This window comes from Kogia breviceps, chromosome 15 (genome assembly GCF_026419965.1).
Source record: "Kogia breviceps isolate mKogBre1 chromosome 15, mKogBre1 haplotype 1, whole genome shotgun sequence".
In the NCBI taxonomy this organism is placed as follows: domain Eukaryota; kingdom Metazoa; phylum Chordata; class Mammalia; order Artiodactyla; family Physeteridae; genus Kogia; species Kogia breviceps.
The window spans coordinates 903,709-919,497 of NC_081324.1; the positions used below are offsets into that span (position 1 = coordinate 903,709).

At 44.1% G+C, this 15,789-nt stretch overlaps 1 protein-coding gene across 6 annotated transcripts in view; it reads right to left on the minus strand.

Annotated features, from left to right (window-relative positions):
* The window catches only part of ATP9B (ATPase phospholipid transporting 9B (putative)), a 205,300-nt gene that overhangs the window by 124,580 nt on the left and 64,931 nt on the right, over window positions 1-15,789 (minus strand). For all 6 annotated transcript variants that reach the window (XM_059040457.2, XM_067015936.1, XM_067015933.1 and 3 more), the window contains 2 exons: window positions 8,268-8,362; window positions 980-1,060 (listed from right to left, as the gene is read on the minus strand). In XM_059040457.2, the coding sequence (XP_058896440.1) occupies window positions 980-1,060; window positions 8,268-8,362 (176 nt within the window). The remainder of the gene's footprint in view (window positions 1-979; window positions 1,061-8,267; window positions 8,363-15,789) is intronic.

Sequence of the window (15,789 nt, forward strand, 5' to 3'; positions counted from 1 at the left end):
GCCAAGACCACCCAATGGGGAAAGGACAATCTTTTCAACAAATGATGCTGACAAAACTGGATATCCATATGCAAAGGATGAAGTTACCCTTCCCTAACAATATATACAAAAATAACTCAAAAAGGATCAAAGATCTAAATGCAAGACTTAACAATAATAAAACACTCAGAAGAAAACAAAGGACAAAAGCTTCATGATATTAGGTTTTGCAATGATTTTTTGGATATGACAGCAAAGTAACAAAGGAAAAAATAAACAAACTGGACTTCATAATAAAAATCAAGAAATGATGTGGATATCATAATGTGTTAACTGTTATCCAAAATCAAAACTGAAATAGCTGAATTACTTCATTGTACTGACTCATAATATTTTAAGGGAGAAGGGAGAAGGATCTTATCAAGAGTAAATATGCTGGGACTTCCCTGGTGGCCCAGTGGTTAAGAATCCGCCTGCCAATGCAGGGGACATTGGTTTGGTCCCTTGTCCGGGAAGATCCCACATGCCGTGGAGCAACTAAGCCCGTGCGCCACAGCTACTGAGCCTGCGCTCTAGAGCCCGCGAGCCACAGCTACTGAGCCCACGTGCCACAACTACTGAAGCCCACGCGCCTAGAGCTCACGCTCTGAAACAACAGAAGCCGCTGTGCCGCAACGAAGAGTAGCCCCCGCTCGCTGCAACCAGAGGACGCCCGCGCACAGCAACAAAGGCCCAACACAGCCAAACATAAATAAATAAATAAATAAATAATTTTTTTAAAAGTAAATATGCTAAAAATACAAAAACTGTACTGAATGTATCCCAAAGAAATATTTGCTATAGGAAAATTTAAGAACTTGAAACATTCTCTAGGTCTTCACTTTTTAGTTCAGAAGTTGTTTGAATTGATTTTTGATTTAATTACTTTTTCAAAATAAAGGTTTGCTACTTTTAACTCACACAATGAACGTATTTGTGTTTAACAAACGACTTAACTTACCCTGGTAAATGTGCCTTCAAAACTATGAATATCCTGTTGAGGCTTCTGAGCATAAACATAAGCATTGATAGAAAAAAGGTCCTGGAAAACAGAATATGTGAATTAATTACATAATAATTAAACAAGATGACTTGGACATTTTCCCATTACCAATTACTACTTTTCATATCTCATTTACCCAAAGTGACGGTTTTCTTCTGTTCTGCTGCCGACGGTACGGATGAGCGTGGAAGAGAACTCGAAGGAACAGTCTTTGAGGCCGACAGAGGTGTGCGGACTCTCCCGACTGCAGTGGACAACTGCTGCCCGCGGCAGGTTGTGTCACAAGCAGCCGGCGACGCTTATGAGACACATGGCACCGGGCGGCACTGGGGCTGCCCGCAAGCCTGCCCCACCTCCCGGGACTCACACCGAACGCTGCGCTCTGATTACGAAGAGCGCCGTCCCAGCAAGGCGGGGACCTGTCCTGGGCCGCGTCCATGATTAACGCTCAGGACGGAAGCGGTGGGAGCTAGGGAGAGCCGTCTGAAAAAGTCTGAGGATTCCGCGCTCCTCTTGACCACATCCTGAACATGGTGTGTCTTCCTGGTTAAGTTACAGGAAAATATTTTCCTGCAACAAATACTTTGTTTCTTGCCTAAACCCCTTCCAGCTGAAAGGCCTGGGGAGGAGGGGATGTCTGAAGAGACAGAGTTAGGGCTGCCACCTGGTGCACGAGGGTGCTGCGACGACAGGAGGAACAGAGCCCTGACCCTGCGGAGGAGCAGAGAGAGGAGGGCAAGACCGCCCGAGCCCCCCGCAGGCGTCCGCAGGTCCCCTCCCGCTGAGGAGGCCCGCCCCGCCCCGTGAGCTTCTGCCAGAGGCTGGCGCCTGAAACCCACCGGGGCCGCTGGGCACACCTGGCAGCCGGGCTCCTCGGTGGCGGCGCCGGGCGCTGCTTCAACCCTCCCAAAGGGCTCTCCGACAGCGAGGGCGCGGGCTGGCCTCGCGCGGCTGCGCCGGCTCTGAGGCTAACGGTGCTGCAAACACACCCCGGCCAAGCGAGTGGGCCGTGCAGCAGGTGTAACACAGCAGGCCCGAGGAAGCCCTGCTTGCACGGCTGGCCCTTGGCTGGGGTTGGGAATGTGGACCCCAGGAGAGCTGCCACCCTTCCCAGATAAGAGAGCCTGCAACACGGCTCACGCCGAACACCCACTTCCCTTCTTGCGGGGGGCGGGAGGCACCGGGGTGCGTCTGGCATGTGGTGCGTGCCAGGCAGAGAGTGCCTCCAGGCCCAGCCCCCAGTAAAGGCCCTGTGAGTCCCTAATGAGCTTCCCTGGTAGAAACTACTTCCCACGTGCTCCCACCTTATGTTGGGGACCTCAGCGTGTCCTGTGTGCATCCCCTGGGGGGAGGGGGGAGTCCGGAAGCTCTTGCCTGCTTTCCTGCGATGTCGCCCTGTGCCTGTGCTCTGCGCTGACTGCTCTGAGCCCTTTCACCGTAAGCATCACGGCCACAAGGAGGACAGCACGCTGAGCCCTGGGGGCCCTCCGAGAGGATCATCAACACTGGGGGACTGGAGGATCCCCCATCACAGACAGTTTGCCATTTTCATAGGTTTCGTTTCTGTTTCCTGTCTTGTTTTGGTTTTGCCTCATGGCTGCTAACGCTTAGAAAACACAGACTTCCAGACATGAAGAACAAAGGTCAGACCACAGACGCTGAAGCGCGAGAGGAACGGGAGGCCTCAGGGGGCCGCAGTGCTGTGTGCGCTGATGCTGGGCCCGAGCCGCTGGTGCAGGCGGGTCCCGTGCACTTAGGTTCCAAGCAGTCCGGTTCAGCCAGAAGAAAGGAACAGAGGCCTCCGCAGCTCCTCACAGAAGGGCGGATGGAGCTGGCAGTCTGACTTCAGCCAGTTAACCACGAGTCAAAACAAAACCAAACAAAAACCCCAGTGCTCTTCCAAAGAACATCATAGAATCCAGCCTCTACAATGCATCAGTAATCTTGAAGATCCAGTCAAAATGTCCAGACACAGGAGGAAATGAGAACACAGGATCCACATTCAAGTAGAATCCAATCAAAGAAGACTAATTCTGAGATGACTGGACATCGGAATTAAGAGATGAGAATTTTAAAGCAGTTACTAGAACATCTCAAATTCTTAAAGGAAAACATTCTCCTAAACAATAAACAAATAGGAAACCACAGCAGAGAAAAAGAAAACGTGTATACAGAAAAAGAACCAACTGGAAATTCTAGAACTGAAAAAAATACATCTGAAATAAATTCTTTAGATGGCTTAACAGCAGACTGGAGAACAGAGTCTGTGAACTTGAAGACAGGTCAAGAGATGATGAATCTGAAGAACACAGAGGAGAGAGATCTTAAAAATGAGTATGGCTGCAGTGTCCCCGAGAGAACAGCAGGAGTTTGCAGTTGCGTTCCTGGAAGCAGCACACAGAGAGAATGAGGAAGAAAAGGTATTTGAAGAAACAAGGACTGAAAATATGCCAAACTGGCTGACAGCCATAAATGTGCAGATTCAGGAAGCCCAGCAAACCCCTAGACAGATGAGTAAAATTTAAAACAATCAAGTCACAGCTAAATAAGAGACCGAAGACAGAGAAAAATCTCAAAAATACCTAGAGAAAAATGACACATGACATGCAGGAAAAACTAGCAAAATAACACTGATTTCTCATCACAAATAATGAAAGCAGAACACAATGGAGCGAAATATTTAAAGTGCTGTGGGGAGAAAAAACTGGTTGACCCTGAATTCAATATTCAGCAAAAATATCCTTCACAAAAACAGGACAGGTGAAACTAAGATATTTTTGGATAAATGAAAATGAGAATTCACTGCCAGCAGACATACACTACAAGAAATGCTAACAGAAGTTCTTTAGGCTGAAGGGAAATGATATCCAGTAGAAACTCAGATATTTAGGAAGGAATGGTAAGGAACAAACATGGTTAATATCAAAAGAAAAACAAAAATCCTGTCTTTTCACTTTATTTCTTTAAGATACAGATAAAACAACAGTTTATGATATATGTAGATACACCGCACATAAAAAAAGTATATCAATGCATACAAATATATATGCACACAAAAAACGTGCAATGTGCTTCAGCCTCCAAAATGAGTGCGGTAAATGGATCTATTCAATTACAAGGTTCTTAATTTAATGTGAAGTGATATAACGTTAAGTGCTCACGATACACTTTTAGTTCAATGTCTATTGCCATCTCTAGCAACTAGGAAAAAAATGCCAAGAGGTAGAATAGCTGAAAAGCCAATGAACAAAGAAAGTCAGCTTTCTAAATATATTCAAGAAACCTAAATCGGAGGAAGGGACACGTGAGACGCCAGGCTGCGGGGAGCAGACGCCCGGACAGCGGCTGCGGACCACAGAGCTGCGCTCTCAGCCGGGGGACCGCCCGCCTCTGGGCTGTGAGGGGAGGGAGCTGGGATGTATCACTCGAGATCTCAAAGCAGAAAGGGACTTCACACATGGAATGCAGTGCTGCCAAAGCCTTAGGAAGGTTTGAGCTCATGACTGATCCTCCGCAGAGAACACCACGGCCACTAGTGAGTTCCAGACGCAGCAGGGGAGCCGTGACTCCAGGCTGCAAGGGAGCCACTGCCTACACGGCAACCGCCACACAGACCCCTGAGGCTGAGACAGCACCTGGCAGCTGAGAACGCCAGTGGGGCACAGGGACAGCTCACCCCCATCTGCCCTGAGAGTTCTCTGAGAGCTTGTTAAACTTGGGGAAGCTCATTCACGTGCCTTCCGGTGGGCCTGCAAAATACGTGCAGGTTCGTTTTCAAGGTTCTGAAGAACAGAGGCGCTGCACTGGAGGAAGGGTGAACACACCAGCTCACCACAGTGGGTCTGCTACTGCAGCTCAGATTATACGCTAACTAATAAAAATTCATTTTCAAGTTCAGTAAGCCAGGCTAGCTCACACAAGAAGAAATGCATGGCGTAATAATTTTAGACTTGTGAAAAGACAGCCGACCGACCCCTGGGACGAGGCAGGCTGGAGGATCATCATTTAAGTCCTACACCGTCACCGTCGTTTTCAAAAGGTGACGCTCTCCTATAACAGACTCGACCTTCCGATACGTGGAAATAAAGAACCGCCGTATTTCCACGTGCACGTGAACATTTAGAGGAATGCATTTCATCTAGTACGTCAGACATCAAATGACTGAATAATGGCACAATAATGAGAATGTCATTCGAAGCTTTTCACGATAATTTAAAAATCATTCTGAAGTTTTCAATAATGTAGGAAAGCCTCTGCTGTTAGGTCAAGGGCAACATTTGTTCGCATTACTTAAAGGTCATTAAAATACATCCTTAATCATAACGTGGTTCATTACCAATAAAATTGCCTTTCGTTCAATAAAACTAATTAAATATAAATGGTATTGTTTACTGCTCTATGGATCTTTTGAAATACATCAGCGAGTCATGATTTATTGAAAATTACTGTGCCCTCGTTGTTAATAAATTTGCCTGATCACAAGAGCAGAAACACATTCCCACACGTCTCCATGTCCGCGACAGCAAGAAGCCGGACCTGCCGTCACAGGATTGGATCGGCAGCACCGCTCCAACTACATTTCAATTCTCTGATCACATTAGGTGCTCTGGACACAACAGAATTAGAGAGCTTATTCTTGGGGTGTCCTCAGTTCTGTAGAAAGAGCTCTAAGGACTGCAGGTTTATTCATTCTTGCTGTCACTATGGACACAACGCTCCACTGATGATGTGACAAACAGCGCATGTCACCAAACACTCCCCAGGTCCATCACGTTAGAGACAGAAAAGTCAAAATGAGTGACAGTTATGGACAGCGTAAGCTGTCTGATGAAAAACCAAATTGCCTTGCCTATGTCCATGATGAAATTAGAGCTTTCTCTCCTACGAAAAAAAGTCTATACCTAATGTCAAATTATATGAAGCTACAAATTTAAATTGATGGACGGGGCTTCCCTGGTGGCGCAGTGGTTGAGAGTCCGCCTGCCAATGCAGGGGACACGGGTTCATGCCCCGGTACTGGGGGATCCCACATGCCGCGGAGAGGCTGGGCCCGTGAGCCATGGCCACTGAGCCTGCGCGTCCGGAGCCTGTGCTCCGCAACGGGAGAGGCCACAGCAGTGAGAGGCCCGCGTACTGCAAAAAAAAAAAAAAAAAAAAAAAGAACAAGTCTTAGAAAGATCAAGTTTATCCACAAGTTACTGAACTAAGAAAATCAAGATCAATAGGTTTTGAAGGAAGAAAAAAATAGAGTATTTACAATATCCAGCATCCAACTAAAAATTACCAGCTGTGCAAGGAAGCAGGAAAGTGTGACCTGTAACAAGGAGAACATTTTTTAAGAAGAAACATACCCAAAATAACAGAGGCAACGGCACTAACAGGTGAAGAAGAAGCGTTACAAACTGCCGAAAGATTTCAATGAAACCATGAACATATTAGGAAAGCAAAGTATCCAAACAATAACAAAAATGGGTGACCAGGTGGAACCTGGTTCCAGAGATTAAAAATACAATATTTGGGGGCTTCCCCGGTGGCGCGGTGGTTGAGGGTCCGTCTGCCGATGCAGGGGACGCGGGTTCGTGCCCCGGTCCGGGAGGATCCCACGTGCCGCGGAGCGGCTGGGCCCGTGAGCCGTGGCCGCTGCGCCTGCGCGTCCGGAGCCTGTGCTCCGCAACGGGAGAGGCCACAACAGTGAGAGGCCCGCGTAGCGCAAAAAAAAAAAAAAAAAAATACAATATTTGGAATAAAAAAATTCGCTGGGTGATCTTAACAGAAGACTAGACATGGCACAGGGTAAAATTGGTGAATTTTAAAGACAGAGCAAAATGGGAATTCCCTGACGCTCCAGTGCTTAGGGCTCCACGCTCTCACTGCCGAGGGCCCGGGTTCAATCCCTGGTCAGGGAACTAAAATCCCAAAAGCTGTGCAGCTAAAAAAAAAAAAAAAAAAGACAGAGCAACAGAAACTGTCGAAATTGAGTCACAGAAAGAGAACAAGACGGAGAAGAGAGCAGCAGAAGCTCGACTCCTGCAGGACCATCAAGTCTAACACACTTGTCGCTCGTGGCCCAGAGAGAGGGGTCTGGGCAGAAAGGAAGATGGAAAAGAGAAGAAAACCATGAACCCACAGATCCAAGAAATCCAACAAACTCTAAGCAAGGAATGAATTTCAACCTAGGTACTACCTGAAGTACTAGCAATGGAAAATGCCTAAAGAAACAAAATACTGCCAAGTCTTATATATGTCAAACAGATTTAGCTTCCAAAAAATGCAATATTTACAATAAGGAAGGTTCCTGCTTTTCACAGTAATTAACTGTAAGCTATGTGCAGTAGCTACTCCTATCAAATCCAACCCATCTAAGGAAAGGGACCAAATCCAGAGGATTCCATTTCCTTTCCCTTAACCAACAACTGCTTGGGTCCAAGGTCATTCTGAAGACACCTCAACCTTTCTTTACTCTCCAGTGAATATCAGCAAATCACATAAGATAAAGCTTCTCTCATTCAGATAAATCATACGTATAACACAAAACAAACACCAAATGACCACAACCGTGATTTTGATTAAAAAAAAAAAAAAAGATGTATAGCAGTTTAGGAGATTCTGAGCGCTTGTGAGAGATATGTTTCGGAGATCACTAAAAACACTGAAATCCGTAAGTACTGTGCCCTCTGGTGCCACCTCTTGCCCGTTCCCCAGGCAGCAAAGGCCAAGCAAGAAGTCCAAAGGTGCCTTTCCCCTTCTCACTCTGCCGAAACACACAGGAACACTTCACTTCCCCCTCGCTAGAGAGGGCTCTCCACCTTCAAAGGGAAAAGCAGAAGTGGACAGGCTGGTGTCCAAGGCTGGGTGAAGCCCATGGGAGTTCCACCAAAGCAGCATTTGAACAGTCTCCTGGGAGTCAGTCAGTTACCAAGAATGGATGTATCTAACCCCACCAAGAGTTCTCGATTTCAAAGATTACTCAAATGAGGGGGGTTTTAAAAATAGAAACAAAAAGGAAAGAGAAAGAAAACCTAAGAGTCAAGCCAAAAGGAACCTTTAAAACTATACCTCAAAAAGGTTATGTGCTAAGACACCAGAGGAATTACGTAGGCATAATTTTCAATGAATTTAGTAATGAAGAAATTATTTTATAACATTATCAACGCATTAATTCAGTTAGTTGGTATAAACAGAACTGTACTTCGTGCACAAAAACGGCCGCTACAGTGAACGATGGAGTAATGACAGCAACACTCACCCCCAGAGCCGGCAGCCTCTGGGTGCAGCTCACCGCCACCTTCAGCTTCCAGTCAGTCTCACCATCGAGTTGATCAGTTCGAATAAAACATGAACCTTGGAATAAGAGAAGAAAAACTCCTGAGTTACAGGTACTGTAAAGCCACAATTCACAGCCCAGTGGGATACAGAAATGATATATCTACAGATTCCCATTAACAAAAATCCTTAAAAGTACTATTTATTTGACTCACAAAATGAGTCTGCTGAAAAGATAGAGGTCATTAATTGTTTATTCACTTATCTCCTGGTTGGTGTTCTAGACTATTAAGGTTTACTAGTAATAAAGGTTTACTTATTTTAGAAAGCCTACATCGATCGTTTCCACCTTTAGCTTATGTTTTGATAATAACACAATAATAAGTAAATATACAAAAATACCCAAGAGTATGTGATATAACTTTGCTAATAAAATATATGATGTACCACTATAAAACATATGCTCAATAATAAAAGCACAGCTAAAATGCTAAAGCCTGAAAAGAGCTACTGTCATACTCACAACCCCATCAAATTTTGAACATAAAAAATATTAAATGACAAAAATCCATTTACTCTTTGCCCATGCTGACATACCATTTCTTTTTTTTTTTTTTTTTTTTTTTTTGCGGTATGCGGGCCTCTCACTGTTGTGGCCTCTCCCGTTGCGGAGCACAGGCTCCGGACACACAGGCTCAGCGGCCATGGCTCACGGGCCCAGCCGCTCCACGGCATGTGGGATCCTCCCGGACCGGGGCACGAACCCGTGTCTCCTGCATCGGCAGGCGGATTCTCAACCACTGCGCCACCAGGGAAGCCCCCATTTCTTATAATGTATCCTCATACACAACAGCAAAGCACAAAACACACACATACAGGGCAACTTTGCAACATTATTAATCATAACCAGAGGAGTGGGAACACAAAATCAGGGAATCAGCTGAATATAAGGGAGCACATGCAGCAGTGAAAAAAAAGAGAAAAAAAAGAAAGGAAGGAAGGAAAAAGAAACAGAAAGGAAAAAGAAAAAGAGATGAGAAAGTCCTCCATTTCTACTGAGAAATCTCTCTAGGATATATACCATCTAATGAAAAAAGCCAGGTGCACAACACAGGGAACAAAGTAACACCAGCTACTGGAGAGCAAGGTGGGGAAAGCGTGTGTGCGTCTGTGTGCGCATGTGCAGGGAGGGACGCTACGCACAGGAGGGAAGGGGAGAGGGAAGGGGCAGACTAGAAGCAACACCTCTGGGGGTGCACCCTATTTTACACTGTTCACCGTGAGATCCTACATGATTCACATAATTAAAGAGCCAAATCACATCAAACGCTTAAAAAGTGACCCTTAAAATATAAAAGAAATCAGATAAAACAAAGTAACAAATTAGTAGTTTAACCACATAATGAATTCAAGTGACATTTGAGGTTTTTCAAAAATTTAACTGTAGGGCTTCCCTGGTGGCGCAGTGGTTGAGAGTCCGCCTGCCGATGCGGGGGACGCGGGTTCGTGCCCCGGTCCGGGAAGATCCCACATGGCATGGAGCGGCTGGGCCCGTGAGCCGTGGCCGCTGAGCCTGCGTGTCTGGAGCCTGTGCTCCGCAACGGGAGAGGCCACAGTGGTGAGAGGCCCGCGTACAAAAAAAAAAAAAAAAAAAAAATTAACTGTAAAATAAAAGTTATAGAAAGCCACACAAGCATACGTACACCTTAGAAATTACTACAAGATAAATACCTTGTGCACAACCGTGAGACCCCTCAGGAGATGCTGCACGTGCCCCGACCCCATTGCAGCCCCTTCCCTGCCTGTAAAGCAGGAATGTCAGTTGTACTTCCCTGTGCAGATGTACATCCTCAGTACCACCGCAGAGCCCACTCTGGGAATGTCTGTAAAGTCACTTTTCACCCCAGGCCCTCCCCACCCCTCCTTCCAATCTGCCTGCTGAAAGGCTGGTTCTGCGAGTTGCTGACCGAACACTCAGGGTCCAGGCCACCCTGCCCCCCTTCCCTCTGCGGGTTCTACGACGCTGGCTCCTGCACACAAAGCCCAGCTCAGACTCCAATGACCCTCAGCAGTGCTGCCCTGCTTCCGCCCGGAGGTACAATGTCCTGCTCTTCTCTGATGCCAACAGCCCTTCATGCTTAATGCCCACTAGAGGTACCCGTTACTACACTAGAGGGTGCAGAGGGCAGCAGTCTATCCTTCTTTGTCACCTTTTACCTAGATTAAAATGTAAAAGGAGAGGCTTCTGCTCTTTGGATCAAGTTGGCTCACCTGGTGGAAAAGTTCCTATAAGAAAGCACTGACTCCTGTTGTTATTTACCCACATTTCAAGGCAATGAACTAGTACCCTGCCATCCTCAGAAGGAGACCAATTAGGCATGTGTGCATGCGTGTGTGTGCGTGTGCGTGTTTGTGTGTGCTGAATGAGCTCCAGTACTTGAGGAGTTTCACTCCAATGCCATTACTATTATTATAAGTCTCCAGCTGTCCCACCACTGGGGGACAATCTCCAGAGTTACCACATTATTAGGTTGAAATGTCCAGTGTTCAAAAAAAGAGACCAAAAACAAAAACAGGAGAGTATGGCCAACTTAATGGAAAAAACTTAAACAGACTGTCCTCAAAAAAGACCTGACGGTAGTTCTACTAGACAGAGACTTTAAAGCAACTGTCTGAAAAGATGCTCAAAGAACTAAAGAAAGATGAGAAAGTGAAGAAAACAATGTATGAACAAAATGGAGATATCGATAAAGAGAGAGAAAACCCAAAAAGAAATGGAAAAGAAATTCAAGGGCAATGAAAATTTCACTAGAGGGAGTCAAAGGCAGATTTGAGCAGGCATAGCAGAGAATGAGCAAACTTGAAGACAGGACAATGGAAGTGATCCAACCTGAGGAACAGAAGGAAAAAGATGGGAAAAAAGTGAACAGAGACAAATGGATCCATAGGACACCGTCACGTGGACCAACATATGCACTGTGGGAGACCCCGAAGGACAAGACAGAGAAGAAGGAACAGATGGCTGAAAACTTCCTAGATTTGATGAAAGACATGAATATAAACTCCCAAGGACCTGAACAAAATCCAAGCACAGACATAGGTTCTTTAGTCACACTTTGCAGACGCTATGGTTTTTTTTTACAGATTGGAAGTGTGTGGCGACCCTGCATCAAGCAAGGCTATCAGGGCTGTTTTTGCCAAGAGCATCTGCCCTATTTGCATCTCTTTGTCACAGTTTGGTAATTCGTGTAATATTTCAAACTTTTTATTATTGTTATATTTGTTATGATGATCTGTGATCATTGTTCTCTGATTTTACTATTGTAGTAAAATTGTTACTACAAAGACAAAAATTATTGTTTTTGTTTTTTTAATTAAGGTTGTACTTTTTTGTAGACATAATGCTACTGCACACTTAATAGACTGAAGTATAGTGTAAACATAACTTTTACATGTACCAGCAAACCAAAAAATTTGTGTGACTCTCTTTATTGTGATATTCACTCTACTGCCATGGTCTGGAGCCAAACCTGCATATTATCTCTGAAGTATGCCTGTAATATGAACTCAAACAGACCCACACCAAGACACATTATAATCAAACTTTCAAAAAGACAAAGAGAATCTTGAAAACTGCAAGAGAAAAGAGAATCATCATATACAAGGGATCCTCAGTAAGATAACCACCAGATTTCTCATCAGAAAGAGATGGCATTTCTATGGAAGCCAGAAGGCAGTGAACCAATCAACTCAAGTGCTAAAAGAAAAAAACTGTCAACCAAGTATCTTAAATCCAGCAAAACTGCCCTTTGAATGTGAGGGAGAAATCAAGTAAACATTCTCAAGTAAACAAAAGCTGAGGAAGCTAGTGACCACTAGACCTGCCCTGCAAGAAGTGCTCACGGCAGTCTGGTAGGTGAAATGAAAGGACAGTACACAGTAACTTGAAGCTGTGTGGAGAAATAAAGATCTCAGTAAAGGTTATTAATGCCTGGCAATTATAAAAGCTAGTATTATTGTAAGAATGGTTTGAACTGCACTTTTCCTACACGATTTAAGAGATTAATAAACGTAAAGAAAAGAAATTATTAGTCTAAAAGCCAGAATTACTGTAACTTTGGTTTGTAACTTCTAATCTTGTTTTCTACATAATTTAAGAGGTTAATGCATTTAAAATAATTATTAGTTTATGTCTGGGGAACACAGTGTATGAAGCTGTAATTCTGAGACATCAGCAACGGAAAGGATGAGGACAGAACTATAAAGAAGCAGAGTTCCTATGTTATTGAAGTTAAGTTGGTATCAATTCAAATTAGAGTTTTTTACCTTTAGGATATTAAATGTAATTCCCATGGAAACCGCAAAGAAAATAGCTATAGAATATACACAAAAGGGAATGAGAAAGGAATTTAAATATTTTACTATGAAATATCAACCAGAAAAGACAGTGATGTAGGAAATGAAGGACCAGCTATAAGGCGTAACAAAAACAAACTGCACCATGAAAGAAGTTGCTCCTCATCAGCGATCACTTGAAATGTAAATAGGTAAATATCATTCAGACTCCTACCAAAGACAGGAGATTGGCAGTGTGGACAAAGACGCGCTCCAACCACACGCTGCCTACGAGAGACTCACTGTAGACACAAAGATACAAAAAGGTTGGAAGTGGAAGCATGGAAGAAGACATTCAAAGCAAAACAGCACAGCAGGTTCTAAGAAAGTTTTTTAAAGAATTACCATATGACCTAGCAATTCCACTTCTGGGTGCAGGCCCAGCAGAACTGAAAGCAAGGTCTGAAAGAGACATTTGTGCACTCATGTTCATAGCAGTATTATTCACAATAAATAAAACACGGAAGTAACCCAAGTGTCCACTGATGGATGAACAGATAAGGAAAATGTTGTACATACATACAAGGAAGTATTATTCAGACTTAAAAAGGATAGAAACTTTACAATATGCTACAACAGGGATGAACCTTTAGGACATTACACTCAGTGAAATAAGCCAGTCACAGAAAGACAAATACTATCTGAATCCAGTTACACGAGGGTCTTAGAGTGTCCAATTCATAGACAGAAAGTAGAACAGTGGCACCAGGGCTGGGGGTTATGTGTATTTTATGTTACGTGTGTTTGAACACAGTAAAAATGAAAAACAATAAATTCACTTCAAAAGTAAAACCATTCACCAACCTTGAAAAAAAATTACTATAATGCTACAGTAATCAAGACAGTGTGGTTGGTATTGGTGAAAGAGCAGACACAGATGAAGGGAACAGAATATAGAGATACTTTAAATAGAACTCCATAAATATAGTCAAGTAATCTTTGACAAACTAGCAAAGGCAGTAGTATTGAGCAAAGATAGCCTTTTCAACAAATAGTGCTGGAACAACCAGACCTCCACACACAAAACAAATGAATCTAGTCACAGACCTACACACCCTTCATAAAAAATTAACTCAAAATGGATCACAGACCTACATGCAAAATGCAAAACTATAACAGTCCTAGAAGACAACCTAGGAGAAAACCTAGATGACCTTGGGTATGGTGGTGCCTTTTTCGACACAACACCAAAGACGTGATCCATTAAAAACAAAAACAGAAACTGATAAATTGGACTTCATTAACATTTAAAACGTCTGTTCTGCAAACATATCAGCAAGAGAATTAGAAAACAAGGCACAGACTGGGAGAAAATATTTGTAAAAGACACATCTGATAAAGGGCTGTTATCCAAAATATATAAAGAACTCTTAAAACTCAACAATAAGAAAACAATCCAGTTAAAACATGGGCCAAACCAGAACAAAGAAGATACAGAGATGGCAAATAAGCATATGAAGATATGCTCCACATGACATCATCAGGGAAATGTACGGTAAAACAACGAGACACCACTCCACACCTCCGAGAATGGCCCAACTCCAGAGCACTGACAACACCAAGGCTTGCGGGCATGCGGAGCAACAGGAACGCTCATCACTGCTGGTGGGGATGCAAAATGGCGCAGCCACTTCGCAGGACAGTTCGGTGGTTTCTGACAAAGCTGAACACAATCTTACTATACGATCCAGCAATCGCACTCCTTGCCATTTACCCAAAAGGGCTGGGGAACTCACGTCCACACAAAATCCTGCGTGCGGATGTTATACGAGCTTTATTCAGAACTGCCGAAACTTGGAAGCAACCACATGTCCTTCAGTGGGTGAATGGATCAACTACGGCAAACCCAGACAATGGAGAATTACTCAGCGATGCGATGAAATGAGCTATCAAGTCATGAAAAGAGAAGAAGGAACCTTAAATGTTTATCAGCAAATAAAAGAAACCAATCTGAAAAGGCTGCATACTATGTGGTTCCAACGACATGACATTCTGGAAAAGAAAAAAACCATGGAGACACGAACGAGACCCATGGCTGCCCAGGATGGAGTTGGGGGTAGAGGTAAATAGGCAGAGCACAGAAAATTTCTAGGACAGTGAAAATCCTCTGTGTGACATATACAATGATGGATGGATGTCATTATACATTTGCCAAAACCCACAGAATGTACTACACCAAGAGTGGATTTTCATGTAAACTATGGAATTTGGGTGAGGATGATGTGTCAGTGTCAGCCCATCAATGGCCAGCAATGCATCATCTGGTGGGGGATGCTGATGATGAGGGAAGCTATGCAGGTGTGAGGGCAGGGGGCGTACTGGAAATCTCTGTGCTGCCTTCTCACTTTTTTTGTGGACTTAAATAAAGTACAAAATAAAAAAATTTTTTTAAGAAACATATTCAGATTAACACAGAAAATACACACCAAACGTATTATACAAACTTTTTTTCTTTGCAGGAAAAGAACACTGCAAATAACTGAAACTGCACTACAGAAATTCACATTTAAATATATATTTGAACACCCGCAAAGATGGAGACTACTTTCCATTGTACTTTTCTCATATTTGCATTTGCAAGCTCCCCTTCCCCGGTCTATCGGTGTTGGCTCCTATCCCTCAATTTCATGTAGAATTATTCTGACCAGCACAGCTCAGCACCAGCGCAGCTCTGGTGAATAGCTGACTGCAAACGCGGTCCTGCAGTAGAGCTCACACTGCATGTCCTCTCCACTTCAGCAGCTAATTTCCTCAATAAGTTATCCCATGGCCTTTCCCCTTTTATCCAGAGGAAGAGGCTGCCGTACGCAAGGTCAGCTTTCGGTAGTGATCACTACAGCAAAACAGAAGGATTAGACGGGCGGGCACCCCTCCAGGGTGAGGCCCTGGCCTTCGCCTGGGAGCTGCAGGGAGATGGAGCCCGACTTCTCGGCTGCATGGCCTAGAGTAGAAGCTTCCTTCACACGGAGCCGGGGTAGGTCATGGCTAAAATTCCACAGAATCAATCTGTTCTTACCAAGAAATATCTCTGAAGAACAAGAAAACAATTACTTTCAAAAGATATACAACCAAATACTGAAGATTTATCTTAGGGATTTTCGTCGACGAAA